General features: G+C 31.7%; 1 protein-coding gene across 4 annotated transcripts in view; it reads left to right on the forward strand.

Annotated features, from left to right (window-relative positions):
* Nucleotides 1-22,716, forward strand: part of Tio (zinc finger domain-containing protein tiptop) — a 173,446-nt gene that overhangs the window by 119,688 nt on the left and 31,042 nt on the right. For 3 of the 4 annotated variants that reach the window (XM_074247117.1, XM_074247116.1, XM_074247118.1), the window contains one exon: nucleotides 14,334-14,463. The exons of the other annotated variant lie outside the window; for it this stretch is intronic. In XM_074247117.1, the coding sequence (XP_074103218.1) occupies nucleotides 14,397-14,463 (67 nt within the window). In that variant the 5' untranslated portion in view covers nucleotides 14,334-14,396. The remainder of the gene's footprint in view (nucleotides 1-14,333; nucleotides 14,464-22,716) is intronic. 4 annotated transcript variants of the gene reach the window in all.

Consider the following 22,716-nt stretch of genomic DNA (forward strand, 5'->3'; position numbering starts at 1 on the left):
GGTTCTATTCGCCGGCCGTCGAGCTGCCTCAATTCGAATTGTCACGTCAATCGATTATTCTTGACGTCACTGATTGATGGCGGTTCGAACCGTGCTCAGTCGCATCAAATTCAGGGTACTCGAAATGACGCGTTCGATTGACGTCTCAAGATCTTCTGATCTTTTCAAGATGAAGACCCAAGCCCAGACCCAGACTAAATATGCTAATTATTCTGGTAGTCGTTCGCGTTTTATGGACGAAGAAATTTTTTTTACAGTAGAAAAAGTCATTTGAGAAAAAATTGGTCCGTTTAAATAAACAAGACTGCGTTTTTTAGATAAATAAATAAATTCATTAAGTTCAGTTGAAGAAAATTGATTTTAAGTTTTAATAAAGATTTGGATATTTTTTTTTTAAAAAAAAAAAAAAAAATGGTACACTGAATTAGAATTACGAAGTCGTGAGTTTGTTTCTTAGTTTGACTAGAAATTGTAATTTATTTTTATTAGAAAAATTTGTAAAACTTCTAATATGATAATTTTGAATTGAATTTTTCAAACAAATAAATCAGAGCTTTCAACTAAAGTCAAAAAATTTATCTAGGAGAATATTATTATATCTTAGTAGAAAAGAAAATATTTTTGGTACGCTAATAAAAAAAATTTACTTGTATCAATGAAAAAAGAAAAAAAAAAAATCTTGGAACCAAACAAATAATTCTGAAGAACTTTACTTAAATTTTTTAAATAAAATCCTTTATTAATTCATAGAGACATTTAAAATTTATCATTCTATAATCTGCTGTAAATTTTTCTTTAGTAAGTACCAGCCAGTAAAACTCGATCCGTACAAAAAAAAAAAAAAACCTTAGTTAAGTAACAAAAACGAACGTCAGCCATATAATAACAGAGGTTAATAATCGTGTGATCGCAAAGTCGACAAGGATCTTCACGATCGCTAAGATACACGCAGCCCAGTATCATACAACACACAGAGAACCTAGATCGTACGTGGTCACGGAAGACCTATTCGTCATAACATAATTTAAAAGTTATCGCGTCCTTAGCAGAACATCGGACACATATCCGAGTGCACCACTCTGGGACTATCCCGATTCCTGGTGCAATATCATCAACCTGTGTTGATATAAGATCTTGAATCGAGAACGCATAAATATGATTCCAATTAACGCGCTTCCGCGTACGGTCCGATTAGATACCTTGTAATTTATACGCCCATAGATCCTTAAAACGAGAAATAATAAAAAGAGTACATACAAAACCCCATTTACAATAAATAAATAATACTGGTTTGTCGACTTGGTTTGTAACTTACGTATAAATTTTTCCTCTAATCACACACACTCATATACCTCTCGTGAAGCTTAAATTCTTAGACGGAATCCTAAAAGAAAGTGTGTCGTACAGATTGCTGCTCTTATAAATGATGGCAAGGTCGATGCTCGCTCGTGCATTAAGTCGCGGTATTTATCGCGGTTAAACATTGCGGGTATTGACTTGTTCGCCGATCGATAACACTTGGATACGATTAATAAATAATTAAATATCATTTCATAAGATTTTTTAACTAAACGGTATATGCTTGTCCTTTTACTAATCCTTTCCTCAGTTATTTATTGCTTTTATTACCAATCAAATCACTATCTCCTTATCTGCGTCTAAGTCTGGGAGTAAGTGCAGCAATAAGTATCACAGATAGCAATAATAGCAATAAAAGCGGCCAGAAATAAAATAAGTGATTGGTAATAGCGATAATTATTTGAGCTGCCCTTGATCTCACGAGACCGATCCTTGGTATCGATTCACGTCATGTGTGACTTATCCTCTCATATTCTTACGAGGCATTTCTCTGCGCTTCTGAGCACTACACGCGGAGTAGGATAGTGCGTCTATAAAAAGATTCTGTTGCGCGTATAGTACGTCGACTTATGTAATCGACATGTATGTGTATGTGTTTGTTGGTACATATACATATATAGAGGCTCTGCTCTTATGAATGGAGCGCGAAGTATTGCCCCCTTCTACGCTTCCCTACTTACACTTCCTTGGGTTCTTATTCGATCTCTCCACATCCACACACATGACATAAGATGTATGTATATATATGGATGTATATAGCATAGCTGTAGCTATTTAATCCATGACCTATCTCAAATAAAATACACTTGCAATCTTTATAATTTATATATCTCAGTGGCTTGTAATTAAATCCATTTATTATTGCTATTATTTTTATTATTATTATTTATCTTCGGTCGATTAGTATCGAGGCCGTTTAGCGGTGGTAGGTGTTTTTAAAATCCTTGTGCATTGACTTGTAAATATTTTACACCTGTTGTAAATAATGTCTGCTGAATAATAAGTGACCGGTTATATATTATATATTAATAATAATAAAAGAGAATGGATGGGGATAGGAAGAGAAAAGGCAAATGGCTGTGTAGTGAAAAAAAGGTCTAAGAAGCTCAGGTACAAGTATCTCTTGTGTCCGGCTTGAGAGATCGAGTTCCCCAATGTCTTCTCGGATGCCCAAAGTGAAATTCAAAACTCATAAGCTCAAGGATAGTCGACTTTTCCGCTTCTATTCCTTGAGATGTTCAACCACTGTGTAAATCGGTTTAGTTTGTAATAATAGCGATATTATTATTATTATTATTATTATTATTATTGTTATTATTGTTATTATTATTATTATTATTATTATTATTATTTATCATTATTATTGTTATTAATCTTGAGAAAAAATTCGCGAATTCTACATGAAGATAACTTTATATCTGATGGAACAAAAAATAAAGAATTTTTCTAATTTTCTACAAAATCGTAAAAAAAAATCATAAAATTTTTTAATGATAAATTTTTAATTAATTATTAAATTTGTTTTTAAAGTTAGAAATTTTCAATAATGATTAATTATTTAATGTTTATTTTAATAACTATTTTATTGAATGATTTTTTATTATTCATAGATTTTATTTTCAATACAAAAAAAAATTCTGTCAATCATTAAATTAATTGTTTTTTTTTTTTTTTTTTTCACTTTTTAATTTCATAAAATTCTTATCTCAAAACTATATTCCTGATCATTTTCTTAAATTTCTACAAAATTTGACTAAAAAAAACCCTCTTAATCAATTGTTTACACTCCATATAATAATTATAATTTAATTACAATTATAATGACGAACATAATACCAAAAAACATCCATAAAATCCATCTGATCGCTAAAGCATCGACATAATCGAAATGAAACCACAAAGCAAATGAGAAAAATGATTGACCGTGTGTCCAACGAACGGTAAGATGATTGACAGATGAGTCCAGTCATCCTCAGGCATTTTATTTTTTCATATAATTTTTTTGTAACATAAGTCCGTCTCAGTCAGATCATCATGGTCCGGAGAATGATTGCCTGGCGATGGGTATTTGTTTCATGACGCAGCATCACCCATCAGTATCAGCCTCAATGAGAAAAGAGTATGTGTATGTATAATACAGAATACACAGAATAGAAGTAGACAGTTCGCGACGAGTCACGACTGATGCGACTCGAGTAGAGCCAATGGGCTGAATAAGGCGATCAGTGTGTTGCGATACAAACTTTTATTATCCACACAAGCAAATAACAACCAATCCTGTATATCTATATATTTATATACCTATATACCTGGTAAGAGTGCAATAGTGCGAAGTCATTGTGATCGGTTTGCTCGCCGCAATGGACAAAACACAAAACACCCAGCTACCTCGGGCGCCGTATGCCCCAAAAATAATAACAATAATAATAATAAAAATAATAAATGATAAATAATAAATGTGCAGTGTGTAAAGACGGGTACGGGTATGGGTGTAGTAGTTCAGTAAAGCAACGCCAAAGATTGATGGCTCAGGCATGACTGACGGTACATCCATCACTTTCACCTCTTGCTCTTCTATATTGTATATTATATTACTCTTGCTCTTGTGAGTGACCAAACTGCATCCATACGATGGATACACCTTGCCAGTATACACCAGACAGAAGCTCTGCTAGTTATTTTTCATCATCCTCGCACCACTGTCTCATTAAATCCTTCAACGGCGAAAGGGTGACTGATAATAATGTCCGTCGCTTTGTGCTGTCACATTAAATAAATAAATAACGTTATATACATACATTATATTTTATATTTATTTTTTATATTGAGTTTCTTTAAATCAAGTTGAGACTGGTTTTTAAAGAGAAAATTTTTATGAAAAATTGACGACTTTGTTTATTATTTAATTCGCCATGAAGTCGAAGATTCTTGCGGCAATCTGTAATAAAAATTATGTAAAAATTTAATAAATATTGAGTACAAGCATACAATAGAATTAATATAGTAATAATAATAAAATATTACAACACAGTACAATGCAGAAGTAAAATATAATAGTATAATAGTAAAACGTATAATATAGTAATAATGATAATAATAATAATAATAATAATAATAATAATAATAATAATAATAATAATAATAATAATAATAATAATAATAATAATAATAATAATAATAATAATAATAATAATAATAATAATAATAATAATAATAATACGACGACTGTAAAAATAGACTAATCCCAGCATCATTTTTATACAATGCTTTCATATCATTCATCACCCATATAATCTGACGTTATCATTATCATTGAATTACAAGGTAACTTATTCAAGAATAGCAATAGCAAGCATTACGAAATTCTTTATAAGTATTTTGATTTATTTGGAATACATTTCACTGGATTTTATAAAATATGATGGTCAAAATTTTATCTACGATAAAATTTCAAATATAAAATAATTAATATATTTGGAAAAAATTTATTCATTTATTGCATAATAAAATATTGTTTATTTAACTTTCAATAAACATTATATTAGAAATAGAGTACATTAATTAACAGTTAATAAATTTTTTTGAGTGTATGTGTCTTGTTTATAACAAGTAATGCCATAATCTCTTAATAATTTTCACTATAGAAAATTCTATAATTTATAACAAACATTCTTTTATCAATCATTTTATTTCCTTAATTTTTTTATAATAAAACTTGTAATTTACTTGATCGTATGAAATTTTATTGTCTCACAAATTTACGGAGTTGTCTAAAAAATGTCAAAAAAATAATTTTTGTATTGACTATTATTTTAAGAGTTTAAAAAAATTTTTACGAAAAAAAAAAGATTATTTAAAAATAAATTATGTTCAATAAACGATCTGTTAACTGTTAAAAAACAATTTTTTAGTTTTAACAAACATTGATTGACTGTTAATAAATATTGATTAAATCCTGTTGTCAGTATAAAAAAAAAAAAAAAAAAACCAATTCGATAAATTACTTTGATTTTAAATTGAAAATTTTATTACGGGTCACCCTAATAGAATCCCCAATGCAATTATCAGGATTATTGTGTAGAAGTGTAGAAAAGAATGTATCAGACCTACCGCGATTCCTTTTGGAAATCAGAGAGCCCGGTGATGACCCAGCAATGACGTTGCTTGGTTCTTTGGGCTCATACAGAGATAGCTATTAAAGTGAATACTTTGGTACGATACGGGCCCGAATCGCCCTTAGCATGTAGCCGTATCCTATTGGGGGGGAGTTAGCCCAGAATTATTGTTGCCGGGTGATCCAGAGCCGATAACATCTGGCTTATTGCCTCTTACTCTTCACTACTTACTCTTGCTACAACAGTGTATGCGGTTTGTTAAGGATAATTGTGTCTTATTGATACTCGCCTTCTCCGTAAGATCTTCTTCGTCTGTTGGATGGTCTTCCGGTGATAACGTTAACGATATCTATACTTGTGTCGATTGAAAAATAATCTTACTTTCATACATAACAGACCGAAGAGTAAGAGAGAAGCGGTGTCTTTGTTGGCGTATTTATATGTACATGTACATTGTAGATGGTGAGTGGCCAAGACGGATCAATCGGAAGGTTGGTATAAGTTTCCGGTGTTGTGGTCCGGCAAGAGGCGAGAGGAGAAAGGAGAGCTAGAAAGTAGAGAGCAAAGGGGTTTGCTGGTTCTACTAGGGCTTACACAAGTGAGTTGAGCTGTCGCGGTCAGTTTCGGATTGCGCGGGTATGTCACTGACAGCTGGACTACTTGAGAACCGCGTATTGAACTCACGTTCAGTCACGCTCCTTTATACCTACTTAGCTCTAACTCAACTCTTGGTGGATGCTTCTATTCCATTCCAATCCTTTTAGATACTATTTGGATTGATAAAATGATTTAGTCATATTTTATGTAAATTATTAATCGAATTAGATGTTAACAATCATTTAAAAATCAAAAATTTATTTTAACTGAATGCCAAAATTTTTTAAATTGAAAAAAATTTATTGAAACTACACGGAAAGAAATTTACTGTTAAATTAACGAAAAAAATTTTACGGACTATCCCGTAAAATAAAAAAAATTTCACCGTTCAAATGAAATCAAAATATAATTGGACTTATTTTTATCAATGGAAAATTATTATCATTGATTTTATAAGTTTTAAATTTTGGAAAAACTAGATTTTTATTGAATAGAATTAAATTTGTAATAATTTTTTTCTATTTAAATTATTTTTTAAGGTTATATCATTTTATAATTTACAATTTATATAATAATAGCTGACAGTAACCACCAATTACGAATTTTGTTAAAGTACATTTTTACAAATAATATTAAACTCATTACATAAAGCTTTGTTTGAATTAATAGTTTAACACTAACTGATCACCGAAATGTGTAATTTTTTATATAGCTGAGAAGTTCTCAATGATTGCAGCGCCGCCTCAACTTACATTCATTTTTACTGGCGAGTTGGTATATTTTGTAGTAATTTCAGTAAAATCATTTGATTTCGCTGTAATTCTTTAGATTAAAATAGTAATAAATAATTATTCACCTTATTAATTTTTCACGTTCATTATTTTTAACCAGTATACTTCAGTAAAAATTAATGATATTTTTTTATATTTTGTAAAAGAATAGTTATTAAAATAATTATAATTACATTAGGAATCTTTAAAGAAAATTTCTTTCTGTGCATATATGGCTATATGAGAAAATGTTTCCTCAGATTTTCTTCTGTGTGAAGCACGTGGATCTTCCGAACATAAACACCGAACTTTTACAAGCTAATTTATATAATAACAGGGATGACCTTATCCCTGAGGTATCGAAGATTATTAGGATGTCCCTACGATTACTAGCTCCATAAAATGAAAAAGGGTAGAAGCGCATTACCGGCTGTCCGTTGATTGGCCAAATAAAATCTAACCAGTCCGTATTTTTAGCTTAGTGGTCTTTCAACGGGTATACTATGAGCCACGAATTAGATTCCTATCTCAGCTATCAAACCATAAAATTGATGCGCTAAATTTAATACAATACCGATACTCCCTATCGATGCCGATAGTCTCGAGGCGAACGATTTTATGGGCACAAAATTCCTTCTTAGCCCAAGCGTTTACGAGAATCGAAAAAGAGCAAAGAAAATATATATTTGAGCTTAACTTTTATTTCTATTTTGTATTACTTGTATTCTCTGAACCCGAGAGCAGCTCTTCTTTAATTAGTGAGTGATGCTCCCGGCGATGTAGCTCGTTTTCTCGTTCCTCGGCCTACACTACATACAACACTGTTATACGCTAAATGGCCGAGCAATATACTTTAACGAAAGCCGAGGATTGAAGATAGAGGGAAGAATAAAAGCAAGTAGAAGTAAAGATGAGAGCCTGTTCTGCTTTCCGAGAGATCTTCAAGGGTCTGATGCTTTTCTAGAAACTTTTACACAGATATATACGTGCATGTCGTGAAGCACTTTTACTTACCAATTACTTGAAACGTTTCGGCTATTTCCCAACAGAATAGAACCAAACAATTGTTCTTCCTCATTCTCGTCCTTTGGTTTTGACTGCCAATCCTAAGGAATGAAAAATATAATATGGTAGGCTGGCATTTAGGAGTTATTTTTATTACATTATATCAAGGATCTAATTTTGGCTGAAAAAAAAAAATACTTAAAAAATTCATGATTATTCAACATTATTTTTTATTTGTTAAAATCTATTCTCAATTTTTGATTCTTGTGATCAGAATAAAATATTCTTTAGAATAGATGAAAAATTTTTATTTAAATATTATTTATTTATTTCAAGTTAAACCTGGAATAATTTTTAAAAAAGTAAATTTATTTTAAAATAATAAAAGAAATTTTTTATAATGCGTTCAATTTCCTAAAAAATTATGCATTACTTTAGCCAGTAATTTGCTTTTAAGACAAGATCTAAAATTCCAAAATTTAAAAATATTTTTTTTCATGTTACCTTCATGAAAAAAATATATAAAATATGTATAAAAAATATATTCTCAATGCGTGTAAATTATATTCAAAACAAATACGGAAATCTGCCAAAAGTTAACTGTTAAACATATATTTTTTATACATCTTTATAAATTTTTTCATAAGTGTAATTGAATGGAAATCGAAAAATTTCTCTAAATTGTCAAAGGTTCAATTTTTACAAGATTTTTATTTTAAAATTTTCTGAAAAAATTTTGAGAAAAAAAATTTTTCGATTCTTTTGACACACTCTAATGTAAATATAGTAACTATTACATTATATTGTGTTATAGTCAGTACCCAGTATCATGTACCCTTTTCCTCTTGAACTTCCTCTACCTCTAGCTCGTTATCTTAGTAACTATACGGTGTACAGAGCCCGTGGCTAAATAAACTCACGGCTAACTGTCCGAGTGTGGAGAAATCTAGCACCAGCACCAGTATAAGTATTACTGGTAGGCAAGAGGGGCTGGTAAAGTCTGCCACGGAGCATCCGAATGTAATTACCCTCCAGATATTCCACCTGCCATTTAGACTCCTGCTGAAAATTCTCTCTTTTTATCTGTATGAATAACTTGTCAAGTTTTTCGCTGAATGTGAATCTTCATCTTGTTACTCCTACGGTTCAACTAAAAAGAATTAAAAGTCATAAAAAGGAGTAAAAGATAACTTTTTGTTTTATTTTCAACTATTGACGTTTTTTAGGAAAATTTCTTTAGATCTTGAAACTTATCACACTCAGTTAAAATTTTATTTAAGTAAAGTTTAAATTAAATATTAATTAAATTTTTTAACCAAAAGAATCAAATTTTTTTAATTTATCTTAACACACAATTTAAGGTATAATTATCGATATTTTTAAATGATGTATTTAAAAAATTTACTACTCAAATTTGTCTGTTGATACATGACTTAACATAAAGTACCAACAAAACATTTGTCGGTATGTTACGCTGAAAGTTTTTGAAATAAGAGTCGGAGATCTTATAAAAGTAAAAATTAATATAAAATAGATTAAAGTGTTAGGTAGCAGAAAGGAAATTTAGTAGTGAGGATTTATAATAGTCGTGTCGTTTGTCGTGCCTGAGTCTTGTCTTGTCGGTTTTATAAATGTCCCTGAGCAATAAAGACTTTGGATGGATTAGCCGTGTGACTCGGCATACCGAGTTAGAGCTAGAGCCTTCAAGCTCCTCTTCACCTCTCTTCTTTTCAGGCTGAGGAGAATCTATTCTTGTGATTCTCAACCGGACACGCGCGTCCAATGAATCAATCGTCTTGTATAATAAGTAACGCTATTTACTTACTTAACATTTTTACTCTACACTAATTCTATTTAACTTTGTATGCTTACTCTGATCTATAACATAATATTATAACTAAACCCCTGAAAACCCTCGTTAATTTTGTCGGAGAACGTCATTTCTTCCAAGCTTATTATTTATCCCACGACCCTATAAATCTATTTTATTTTTTTTCCGAACGTATTTTAAAGCTGAAGATGAGGAAAATTCAAGTGGGTTTGTCAGAGTTACATCGATTGCGTCTTCCGTCCCCGTTATATTATGTCTTTTCCGGCATAGCACTCTGGAAACTGACTACACGTACTCGTCATAAATAGTGTCCTCTCGTCCTGTCCCTACCACTCCTATAGAATTATTATTATTCGAACCAGATACAGAGTACTATACCAGCAACATAAGAGTAACAACTCGTGTTGAAACCGCCACATACAACAGCTTTGACGTTTTCCAATATTCCCACCAACTGTATGCCACTGCTTCCATCTGCGTACCGAAGAAGCTTCCCGCAACCTTCTACTTCTGCTGGATACTCCAAAATTTTTAAGCTTTCTTTAGGAGCACCGAGTTTTTATTGAGACGAGTACCTCGAGTGACATTTTACAGCATTTATATTACATATGAAGCTCTTTAAAAATGATATCTATATAAATTGTCATTAATCTAAAGGTATAAGAGGTTCTAATGTTTGCTCTAAGTTTCTGGAGATAAGTTGTGAAGATATAGTAGTAATAATGGAAAATATCATTTGAAGTATTTCGGTTTCAAAAACAGAGATTTTTTTTTAATGATTTATTTTTAAGTCTAAATACTAAAATCAAACAGTTTTTTTTTAATTTAATAAAAATATATTTTGACGAAAAAAAGCTCTGTTTAGTTTTAAAAAATTTAGATAAGTTTTTTTATAAATATTACAATTATTTTTTCTGTCAAAATTTTATAAAATTTTTTTAAGATATCTTCTGAAAAAATAAGAATTTTTATTAAAATTTCAGATATAAAGATTAATGTTTTTTTTATTAAAATATATTTTTTACTAGTTTTAATTTATAAATTTTTTTTTTATTTTGATGAAGTAAATTAAAAAAATATTGAATTTTATTGACATCTGTCATTTTTCAACAATTAAATATCAAAGAGAATGTTTTTTTTAATTTCACATGTTAATAAGTTAAAAAAATTCAGTAATTTATTTTTCAATATTTTTGATTACCAATCGTTGAATAAAATCAGAAAATGTTTAAATAATTGCTAATTTTATTATCATAAATCATCATATCACAAAATTTCATATTTTAGATATTATTTTTTATCCAAAAAATTATTAATTAAACAAAAAAATTCTTACAGAAAAAGATTTAAACGTATACAATAACAATTACCACCATAAATTAATAACACGCAAAAAATCAATCTCTAAAACCAACTAACTATCAAATCAATTTTCTCCTCCTATCCCAACAAAACCCAAACATCAACATCCACCGCGTGGGATTGTGCGTCGACCTTTACCTTAACCAGCCGCCTCAGTATACCTCTCTCGGTCTGTAGGTGTCTATGTCGGCAACCCTGACCTGATTTATGGGATTCTCGCGTCTATAGTCACCCGACGCGTGTTATAGCAGTAAGCAGTAAGGGTGCGCATTCGCCACCCCCTAAACTCTCTGCGGGCTATGCAAGCGATTCCACTTTCTCTCTCTCTCTCCCTCTCTCTCCACACACTCATTCACCACTCCTACATACAGCGGCATGGTGCGTACTTGCAGACAGCTGGCTGAGCAAAGTAAACTTGCGAGAGTTTGCCGAGCAATAAAACCCGGACCCAAATGTAAATTATTATATTCGGGCATTGAGATCTTTAATCAATCAACCCCCGAAATATATTTATTATATTTATATATATCCAAGAGACATACGGTTAAAAGACTAATTTATTATCTTAGGTAGGTACCGTTTTTTTTTTGACATAATATAAAACATTCTCTCCATTTCGTAGAAAAAGTAGTAGTTCCTCATTTAATATATATATATATATATAGCTGATGCTGTCAGAGTAAATTTTTTCCTTCATCCGGAAAAATCGGTGTTACACAAAAGCCGAGTGATTTGTGTCGTTGTCCATTCTTTTGAGCTCTTACTACTATTCTCATATATGGATGTAGTATATATATACGTTTCTTTGTCCCATCACCAAAAGTTCAGTCTGGCTTCTTGTTCTTCTCTCTTTCTCCGATGAATAGTGGCCGGTATACACATACACATACACAAACACACATATAAACTACATGGTGAGCAATATCCTAGGTGTCTATGTCTGTACTCAGTATAAGAGATGTCTCTCTCGCTCTGGAGATATGCTCGGGTAATATACGAGCCCTGCATCTGTTCCCCGAGTGACGCAACGTCCCGCCATAGATCACACCCAGGCTTTTAGAGAGTGAAGGCTGTTAAGGAGAGACCGTGCGAGTAGAGGGTGCTCGTAACTGCACTGAGTAGACTTACAGATAAGAGAGAAAGAGGACGGAAAAGAAAGGACGTTGGGACGTTTCCCCATCAGGGTGACGTACGGTTACTGTTAAACTCCCTGGCGTCGCTCCGAGCTACTACACCACCTATAAAGAAAAACGTATAAGGAAACAAGGATAACTGAGTGAGCAGCAAGAGAGGAGAAGAGAAAAAACGCTCCACCACCAACAAGTACTAACGGAGTATGGAATACACCTCAAAGTACCGGGGGTGGACGCGCACTACTTCTGGCTCCGGGGATTGCTACTTCTTCTCTTCTTCTTATTCTTCTTCTTCTTTGAAAAGTTGTGAGTGCTATAAGATCTAGTAGAACCTGTCAGGACGACGAATAGCCGGGACTCATCGCAACATCACAAGTGTAATGGTCGAGAGAGTAATATACGATGAGAATTTTATGCTAATTATTACATATAATCTTATGATTGGTAGCTTTTTAAAACGTTAATTGTTGATGAGTATGATCATTATGTTAAAAAATTATTTAACACCGCACAAAGCCATTTTTCGCAATTTTTTCAATACAATGGCAAGCTGATATTCAATATTTATTATTTATATTTTATTTATTATTTGCCATTGGCATTTTAAACGTTAAACAATTTTTATTATTTAGATATAATTATTTATTTAGAAAATACCCGAGTTGTAAATTTAAATGCAACTTTTAACAAGACCTTTAATAATTACGTGACGCGGGTAATCGACACTTTGAATAAGTAATTATTAAAACGCGGGAAAAAAATAAATATTTAAATTCTGTTTAAATAAATTCATTTGATTTTTTAATTCTACTCAAAGATCTGTAGCAGTAATTCCAGTTAAATATTTATTAATATTAATAATGATTTATTGATTAGATATATACCAAGGAAAATATATTCAAGAGAAAGAGCTATTAAGTATGACCAACTTGCTTAATACTTGTCCTCCATGCTTTAATGTACAATAACTACCCACTAAATTAAAAATATTTAACCTTTTAAATGACAACCGTGATTGCTTACCTCCGCGGATATTAATTAATTATTATAAAAGAGTCATTAAATTGTAAGCATTAAGTAGAGGGTGAGTTTTTAAATGGTTGAAGCTGGCTGTTACTGCCTGGTAAATATTTTCACCTGTCATTGCAACAATTGTTGTATTTTACCAGTGATTATTTATATTAGTAAGTTAATTTTATGTAGGGCTAATAATTATTTTATTTTATAGCTGATAATTAAATGAATATTTAAAATAATATTAAAAATGAAGGATAGAAATCATAAGCATAAAATTTTCAGCGTATGTACTGGTGTCGCTTTACTCGATGCAACCCTAGATGAATTATCAACATTACGAGAATGAATCTTCGACCGAGGAATAGAACCAGCCTGGTACTGAGTTCAGTGCATGAGAGCAGAAGTAACGTATATGCCAGAGGTGAAGTATTTATGATGCCAAACATTTTTACTTCCTGTTGGAGGCTCTGATGTCGGTGATAGCCGGGGCAGGAAATAAGGACTAGGGAGCATGAGTTAATGCCAGCTCCAGGCATTTATGTTTTTTAAATTCTTAGCCATAATATAGTTGTATATTATGCTCTACGTGTGCTATAGGATGTATACAGTATGTATGTAAATTATCGTCAATTGTTGGCGTGCGTAAATCGTGAGATGAGGAAGATACCGAGGAAGAAAAGGTGATACGGTTAGGTCTCATGAAAATGCTTTTGCTTTTACAAAAAGGTTTTCCTCGGAAAGAAACAAGAAGAACGGGCGTTTTATCGGGTACCCTTATACCTATTAACGTCCTTTGCTCCCCTCGAGTCCCTGCAGAGTCTTTGGCACCCCAGCGAGTGACGTAGGGCGCGAATTAAAGCGGCTCATAAATATCTGAAACAAAGGCGAGCGTTTTGGAGGGTGCCACGCCGGTCCCCGCTAAGATATACGTCCTCTTCGTTCTCTTAGTTGCTCCCGTTGTTACTCACCCCCCTTGGAAAATCGCGAGGGTGAATGTCCCTTTATATTTATATTTATATTTATGGATATCTTCATAAATACGTCATGCACGAATTTTATGGCTATTGTTTTTTATTTTAAACAAGTACTTTTACTTATTTATTTATTTATTTATTTATTGGTTTTTTGTTTTTGTTGATTTCAGGTAAGTAGTGGTCTCCAATCGTTTGAAAAGCAAGCGGCCGATTCGCCGCGCCGGACGGAAGATATGCGCAGCAAGCAGCAACCGAGGCCCTCCTTCCGGTGGCCGCAACAACGCGGTGATAACGTTACCGGTAAATATTAACTTCCTTCTCTCTCACTCAATCTCCCTTTTCTTGTGTTACGTGCTCCTGGATATTTTAAGTACTCTTTATTTTAAGTCGATTCTTACTGATCGGTTCCATTTCGGGAGAAAAATATCTTCAGAATTTAATTTTTTTTAGTTCAATTTCTGAACAAAATTTAGGTGAAATCAAATTTTTTTTTGTATTTGTTCAAAAATCTTTTTTTATTTTAAAATTTGAGTTTTTATAAATTGCATCATTGAAGTGATTTTTAATGGAAAATGTCGAATAAAATACATGTAATAGTTGTTCTTATTGTTATTGACAGATAACTTAACAAATATTATGAAACTCCGTAAAAGAAACTAAAATTTAAAAAATTTTTATACTTTCAGATCTTCAGTTAATTTCCTAAAAAACTCTATTAAAGTAAAAAATGAGAACAAAGTAAACATTTTAATAATTCGCTTGAAAATATGAAATTTTTAATCTGAAGCAAGATAAAAAATTTAATTATAGTTTATTTTAATTTTTGGTCCATGTTATTAAATAAATGTTCTAAATTGTTAAATTCTAATTTACACAGAAAAAAAAATTTTAAGGAAGATTAAAGTTGATTTGGAGTAAGAAGAAATTTTTTTGACTTAAGAAAATTTTACTTTATTTAAAATTAATTTGCTTATTCTAAATGTTTTTTTGATTTTTCTCCCTCTAAGTACTAATAGTAGTGATGAACTGCTTGTATCTTCTACTTGAGAATTTTTGGACTTGGGATATAATTTCATAATTTCAAAAATATAAAAAAAGTATAAATTAAATTGTGCAACTATAAACAATGATTTTAATATTGAACAATCGAAACTCACTAAAAAAATCATTAAGGAATTTAGAGTTAAGATTTAGTTAAAATTAAATTGTATGTGAGTGTCTTCGGCAAATAAACATCTTACGTATATAAATATTATGTGACTGAATTTTTTACCACATAATATTACCGGCAATAACTTTTATAGCGTATTAATTCACTTTAATATTTAAAAAAAAACGAAAAAATTTAAACTTGTCTCTTGAAGATAAAAACAATCAATAAATTTCTTCTTTCAGATTTTAAATTGGTTCAATAAGTAGCATTAAAAATGAAAAATAAAGAGTACTCAAAATAAGAGTAATTCTGACGTAATACATCTAAATACACATACATATATTCTGAAGCTAGCCATATAATGTCAACGTCTGCACGAATGTTATTTACCCGTAAATTTTCCAGCTAAAAATTTATTTTGCACGTGCGAGCGCGTCTAGTTCGTGTCAGTTGGAAATGTCGCGTCTATTTGACTTATTCACATTCATATATATCCTTACATTTATACACATTTATATATTTATATTTATACACACATCTGAATTTATTATTATTTTTTAGTCCAAGTGACATGTCAGACGTTTTTGTGTATATGCTTTATCGTGTGATATGTTAAAAGAGTTCCATGGACAGTATGAAAACAAACGCTGCACTCGCGTGAGTCAACTCTGAGTTGATGCAATTTTTTCAAACGATCGATCTGCCTGCCATGTACACGAGGCAGCCATAAATAAGTCCCAAGTCGATGCTTTCATTTATTTCCTTTTATTTTTTTTTAACTTCTTACTTCATTTGCTATCACGCAGTTATATGTACTGTGTGCTGTATTAGACTCGATGAACGCGGGAGTGGGAACTTTGTAATCAGATGACTTGCTCGAAAGTTCGAGTCCGCGGTTTTCCCGTTCAATTCACTGTTCCAGCGAATGTTCGAACAATAAACAAAGCGTGAAAGCGAGCGAAATGTAAAACGGTGTAAATATTCGCGACATTCTCAGGTCGACATTCGCGTCATGCAGCAGGTGGGACAGCCGTCATGTTAACTCTGGACTGCTTTGTTATGGAATAGTGATAGGCAAATTGTGAAACTGATACAGTAATGGAACACGCGGAGTTTTGTGTACTAATTTTTGTAATCAACCATTTTTTATGTCATTCTATACACTTATTTAATTATTAGCGGCTATATAATAAAATAACTATTAGCCCTACATAAATTTAATTTTCTAATATAAATAATCACTGGTTAAATACAACAATTGTTGCAGTGACAGGTGAAAATATTTACCAGATAGTAACAGCCAGTATCAACCATTTAAAAACTTACCTTCTACTTAATGCTTACAATTTAATGACTCTTTTATAACAATTAATTAATATAGGCAAGCGTGCGCCTGACTATAGACTTTGCATATATTTTCATGCTTTGATATATTTGACCAATCACGTTACGAATAGTATGCTTACATGATATATTTTTATATTTTTCATCTAAATTAATAAGAGTGGATATATTTTTAATTTAGTGGGTAGTTACTGTAGATTAAAGCATCGAGGACAAGTACTAAGCAAGTTGGTCATAAGCTAGATAGACCAGGAGAGATCTTGCTCTCATTCTTAATAGCTCTTTCTCTTGAGTATATATTCTCCTTAATACATATCTAATCAATAAATCATTAATAATATTATTAATATTAATAAATATTTAACTGGAATTACTGCTACAATAAATATTGAATGTCAATACGATGGCTTGCCATTGTACTGAAAAAATTGCAAAAAACGACTTTGTGCAGTGTAAGATATATTATGTAGCATAACAATCACCCTTGTAAACAGTAAGAGTTGTCATGTAAAATGTAATGCTCAAAAGGGAAAGGATTATAATTGTAACTTCGTCTAAAACATTTAGTTTAAAACGAGACTAGTCTAACGAGTAAAATGGATGAGCACTGGGGGAACTCACTGGCAAGTTATGTGTGTGTCTGACAACAGAGTCATCAAAGAGACAAGTAGGTCCTGGAGTGGAGCGGTAGCTCCTCTGGTGAAATAACAAAACCGGTGCTTGCTGACATGACAAGTGAAATTTGTACCAATTCGTCTTGTTCGTCAGCCTGGATCGGGATCAGATTCTGATATCTGCTCCGCGGGTATATATTGGCGCACGCGTCCTTTTTAAAGGGGCAGCTGCTTTGATTTCAAAGGGGATCAGCCTTCCAGATACAGAGTTGTAGCGGTCACAGGAATATTCATTTAAATATCTGTCAATACGAAAATCCAACGTTAAAAGAGACTCTGATGATGACCAGGAGCGCCCGGAGCAAACTTATTTCTGCCGGAATCCTCTTTAGTTCTATACATAGTTTTTTTTTTTTTTTTTTTTTTTTTTTTCAGCTACCCTTTTCGTGTCCCGATAGCCGGACTGATTCTCTGGCAACTTCTGCCTGATCTCCAGTGTCCCCACAACACACATACTCATACACAGGTACTCATCTACTCATCTACTGATCGGTCGTCTTCTCCCCTTTGTATTCGTATAATCGGTCTCGTGTCCGGCGTTTCCTCGATCTTTTGTGCGGCAATTCCTCTTTTTCCGCAGCCGACTGGCCTTGATGCACCGATATCTCTCTGAAATTGGACGGACGGCCTAGACGAACGAGGGTTGGATATGAAAGACTCGGATATGTCGTGCCCACACACTCCCTGTCGACATGATAAATTAAATGTTCAAATTTAATTTTTTTCCCCTTTATGCTGAATATTATTATCGGTTATCTATTTAGCGATTGTCGTTTATGGGCAACTTGATCTTTTTATTTTGACAGAGGAATGTAAATCTCTTTTTTTAAAACAATTACATTTAATTCACACAGTACCTACATCAGTATCTAAAACTTTTTCGAGTATTTTTTGAAAACTTCACACAAAAAACAAATTTATTGCGCCAAAAAATTTTTAAGGAAAACAAAAATTATTTTGGAGCAAAATGAAATTTTCTTGGCTCAAGAAATTTATTTTGTCTCAAGAGACTTTGACTTCATTCAAGAAATTTTCAATCTTCCTTGATATTTTCTTGAGCCAAGAAAATTTACACTCTAGTCAAGAATTTTTTCAGTGTTCTTATGTAAAAAATATAACTCTAGTCTTTACATTGAAAATATTGAGAAAAAGCAGGATAATTTAGTTAATTCTTTTATTTTAATTGAAGAAATTTTTAATCTATATATATAAAATAAAGTTGAATATCAAGAAAATGGATTTAGAGAAATTACAACGTAATTACAACGATTCTTGTGATTGAAAAATATATCAATTTTTGTGATTTTTATTTTTTTTTTTTTTTTTCATTTGATAAAAAGTCTTATTAAAAAAATTAATAAATTTTACTAGTTACTTTTGAATTAAAAATGATGATACTGTGACACCCTTTACTTGGATTAAGATATTTTTTTTTTTCTAAAAAATCTTTGAATTAAGATAGCTTTTTGTTCAGTATATGGTCATCACAACAGTTCGACGGCTGAGATCAAGGTTTCCTTTGCAGTTATTTATATTGTTGGAAGTTGAGATAAAATGAAGAGCGGATTCGCATTAGTTGTAGTTAACAGCGAAAGCACCTTTCAAAAACACATGGGGGTTTACGTACTACTATGCGCCATCGTTAGCGTCTCGGAGAGCACTGCGTGCGTCATTTAAGACCAAGTTAATGTCGTCATAAAACGCGGGAATGAGCTACTCTCATACTCTTCTTTTGCTCTTTTACCTATAAATCTCACTGGCTGATCAGCTGCTAAATTTATTTCCCAACGTGCTCTTTTTTTTATTTCCATTCTCAAATTACTTTAGTATTCATTTAGTTGGCGTTCGAACTTAAATTTTGAGAAATTCAAGCAAAGTACTTATTGACAAACTGCACAAAAATATTTTCTTAGAACTTACAATATAAAATTTCATAAAATTAAAAAAATTTCTTTCCTTATTGTTACATTTAATAACTTAATAATTCAAAAATAATTAGTTGATGTCAATTTTTCAAATTTTCAGAATTTTAGGTACGATTTTTTTTTCTTCAATTACTTGAATGTTGATAAAAAATTTGAAAATCGCACAACCTTTGATTTGTTGATCGATCATCAAAATTCAACAATTTTTTAAAGATTGATAGAAAAAGTTTAAGAGTTCTCTGGATAAAAAAAAATAATATAGTGCTTCATGAATTGACATTTGAAAAATTTCAACAAACAAAACTAGACTGATATACAGAAAAAAAAAAATTCTTGGTTCCATAATAAATTTTTTTGACTTAAGAAAAAATTTATTTTAAATTAAATTTTTAAAGTAGGAAAAAAATATAAATATCAAATTTAGTACACTTTAAATGAATAATTAATAAATCCGCCATGAAGAAAAATAAAATTAAAAAAATTTGTTAGTAACTCAGTTTCAAGTTTTTTTTATAGCCGAAAAATAGAGCGCATCTGAGCAATGATCAAAAAATAAAAAAAATTAATTAAATAAATAAACACAAAGTAAAGTTTTTTATTGGTTTAATGAGTGGACAATTTACTGCTTAATTCCGAAAATAAAAATGATAAAAAATTGCTGGCTAGTGAAAACTAAACGGGGCATAGAGCATGGAAACTATTATACATAGGTATATATAATACCAACAATAACCGAAACAAGAAATAAAAGAAAGCACCGAGAATAAGAGACAACTAATATTTCGTTCTTTTGTTGCGTTTCCGGCAATCCGTTGGCTCGACGCTCGCAACGAATTTCGGACTAATTATTCGTCGCGGGCAGAGTGACGTCGCCCGGGTGGATTAAAATGTGGTGGAGCCAGTACCAGGATGGTGGATGTAGATGGTAGATGGTGGGTGGGATCGAGCGAAATGGTGTGTAGTGAGAAAGAGACGAGATCTGTCACCCCGGGGCGAAGTTCATTACTTGTACATGAAAAACTGTGTACTTGTACTCCTTAGTTGTGGATGGAGTCATTTTTTGGGGCAAACAGTCTATTACTGCTGGTAGTATCTGCTACTGCGTTTCGCACTTGTCGCATGTAAGCTAACCAACTATCGTGACGCTCGCGAAATCGCAACAGTTTTTGTCTCACGCGGAAAATAACTGATGAAAAGCTGCCGCGGTAGTATTTTTCTATTTTGCTGTGGTTTAATTGAAAAAAATGAAAACTGCCTGAAACCACGTGTCTGTTTAAAAAGTTTTTTTCTTTCAATTATCATTGACACATTACATAACAAAAAATGTGAAACCAAAATAATAAATAGCTCATTCTTATATATTTACAAAAAAAAAGATATTTTGACTCTAAGCAATATTTTTGTGTATAGAACACTTTGAAAAAGATGAATATTTTGATTTAAGAAAATTATTTCATTGATATTAAACATTTTGGTTCAAGAGTATCAAATAATTAAGCAAAGTTCAATTATATTTCAATTAATATTTTTTATTTTACATTTAAACATCAAATATTTTGGATTAAGAAATCAAAATATTAATATTTTTAAGTCTATAACATCAATGTTCTTGAGTTAAGCATTAACATGTTGAGCTTAGAGAATAATTTTCTAAATTAACAACTACTGAAGCTTTGAAAAAAATGTCTTTTGGCTTTTTCTTAATACTATTGATTGAAGAAAAATCTTTTGAATTGAGAAAACGACCTTTTCTAGTTCAAGAATTTTTTAAGATCAAAATGTTCTTGGTTCACGTTTAAATCGTTTTTTTTTTTTTTTTTTTATATATATATATGCGTTTTTACTGCCGGGTAATATTAATACGTAATATATGAGAATTATTTGTAAGCAGCATAAAGAAAAAAGTAAATTTCCAATTTTTTTTATTACTGTCAAAATTTACGCGAATATATCGAGTGTGACGTGAATCGAGTGTGAGTGAAAAGTGCCCCTGACAAAGATAGCAATTGTTGCGATCGTCGCCGGTGTAATAACGATAAAAATTCATGCCCCGGTTTTATGGCGACCATAAAACGTGAAAAGCTGAGAATGTCGTTTCTATACTGCGCTGTACTTATATATGATACTGGTATTCTTCGGCATGCCAGGGGGGACGAATCGCTAAAGAGTATCAACCAGAGAAATGGGTTCGAGCTTAGAAAAATAACCGGCTCATTAAATCATTTTTTTAATCTCTGAATTACTGAATGCACTTTCGATACTCCGAATTTATTGCTCCAGAGTCTTATCTTATAAACCAAAGAATTAAAAGATATTTCGTGCTGACTGCTTCATTCAGTTTTTAGGGGAGTATTAATTTTATTTTTTATTAGGATATTTGGATACAAAAAGTTTGAAAATCCAAAATAGCCAATGCTAATGACAACAAAAAATAAGTGAAAAATATTGATAAGAAGTGATTGTTTATTTTTGAGATAAAATAAAAAATTACAATTAATTTTGGACAAAAAAAATTGAGTTCTTTTTTATGTCCGCGCTTTAAACGATTCAAGCGCTGCAAATGCGTGATACACTTTGCAATATTTTAATTAATTGTCAAAAGCATGTTAATTATTTAATTTAAATCCATCAATTAGAGAAAAATGAGTATGAAGAATGTTTACGGTTAATTAGTCTCAAATATAAATTATTTTTAATAATAAAAAAAAATATTAAATAACAAAATACAAGGTAAAGGTGAGACGGATTGGATGAGGCTTTGTCTAAGTAAAAGGCTACATTTTAGAGCTTTAGTCTGGCCTTGACGTTTGAAATTTGATCGACACATTATTCAACAAAGTTGTTCGCTGGACACACGTCTTACACACGTCGCAGTTAAGTAGGTATAGAGGATAGAGGCTGTGACTTCACTATGTGCTTCGTTCTATATACAGCTCTTATTCACAATCACCGACAGGGTATTCGCTGCCCTGTCTTGGAGTGAAGCACGTGATCTGGTGTTTAGCTGTGTAGTGGATAGACGTGCGCCCGGCTCGGAATAACTCGGAAAGTGTCAGAACGATAATCTGACGCTGGTAACGTGATGGACAGGACAGACAGTTCACTCAACCTCTCTTCTCTTCTCTCCTGTCCTATATTTATACTTATACTTCTTCTTCTTCTTCTTTTACTTCTTTGCCTCCATTCCTCGTCCGCTATCAGCTCTGGCGTTTTCAGCACAATGACGGATTGAATAAAAGCAATAAAAATCCACCGTGAAAATGAAAGGGAGAGGCGGCAAATAAACAAATTAACATTTAGTAATAGGGCTGAAAAAGTAGTGACAGTTAAAAGGCATCCGTCCAAGAATAATATTACGGAGATCCGTGATATGCAATACTGAATACTCAGTCTGACCAGTACAGCCAAGTGTGACCATTTTTTATCTTTATTATTTCTATTAAAAATTACTCTTGAA

This window comes from Cotesia typhae, unplaced genomic scaffold (genome assembly GCF_013202065.1).
Source record: "Cotesia typhae breed Kobodo isofemale line unplaced genomic scaffold, CoteBio_Ctyphae contig_48, whole genome shotgun sequence".
Lineage (NCBI taxonomy): Eukaryota > Metazoa > Arthropoda > Insecta > Hymenoptera > Braconidae > Cotesia > Cotesia typhae.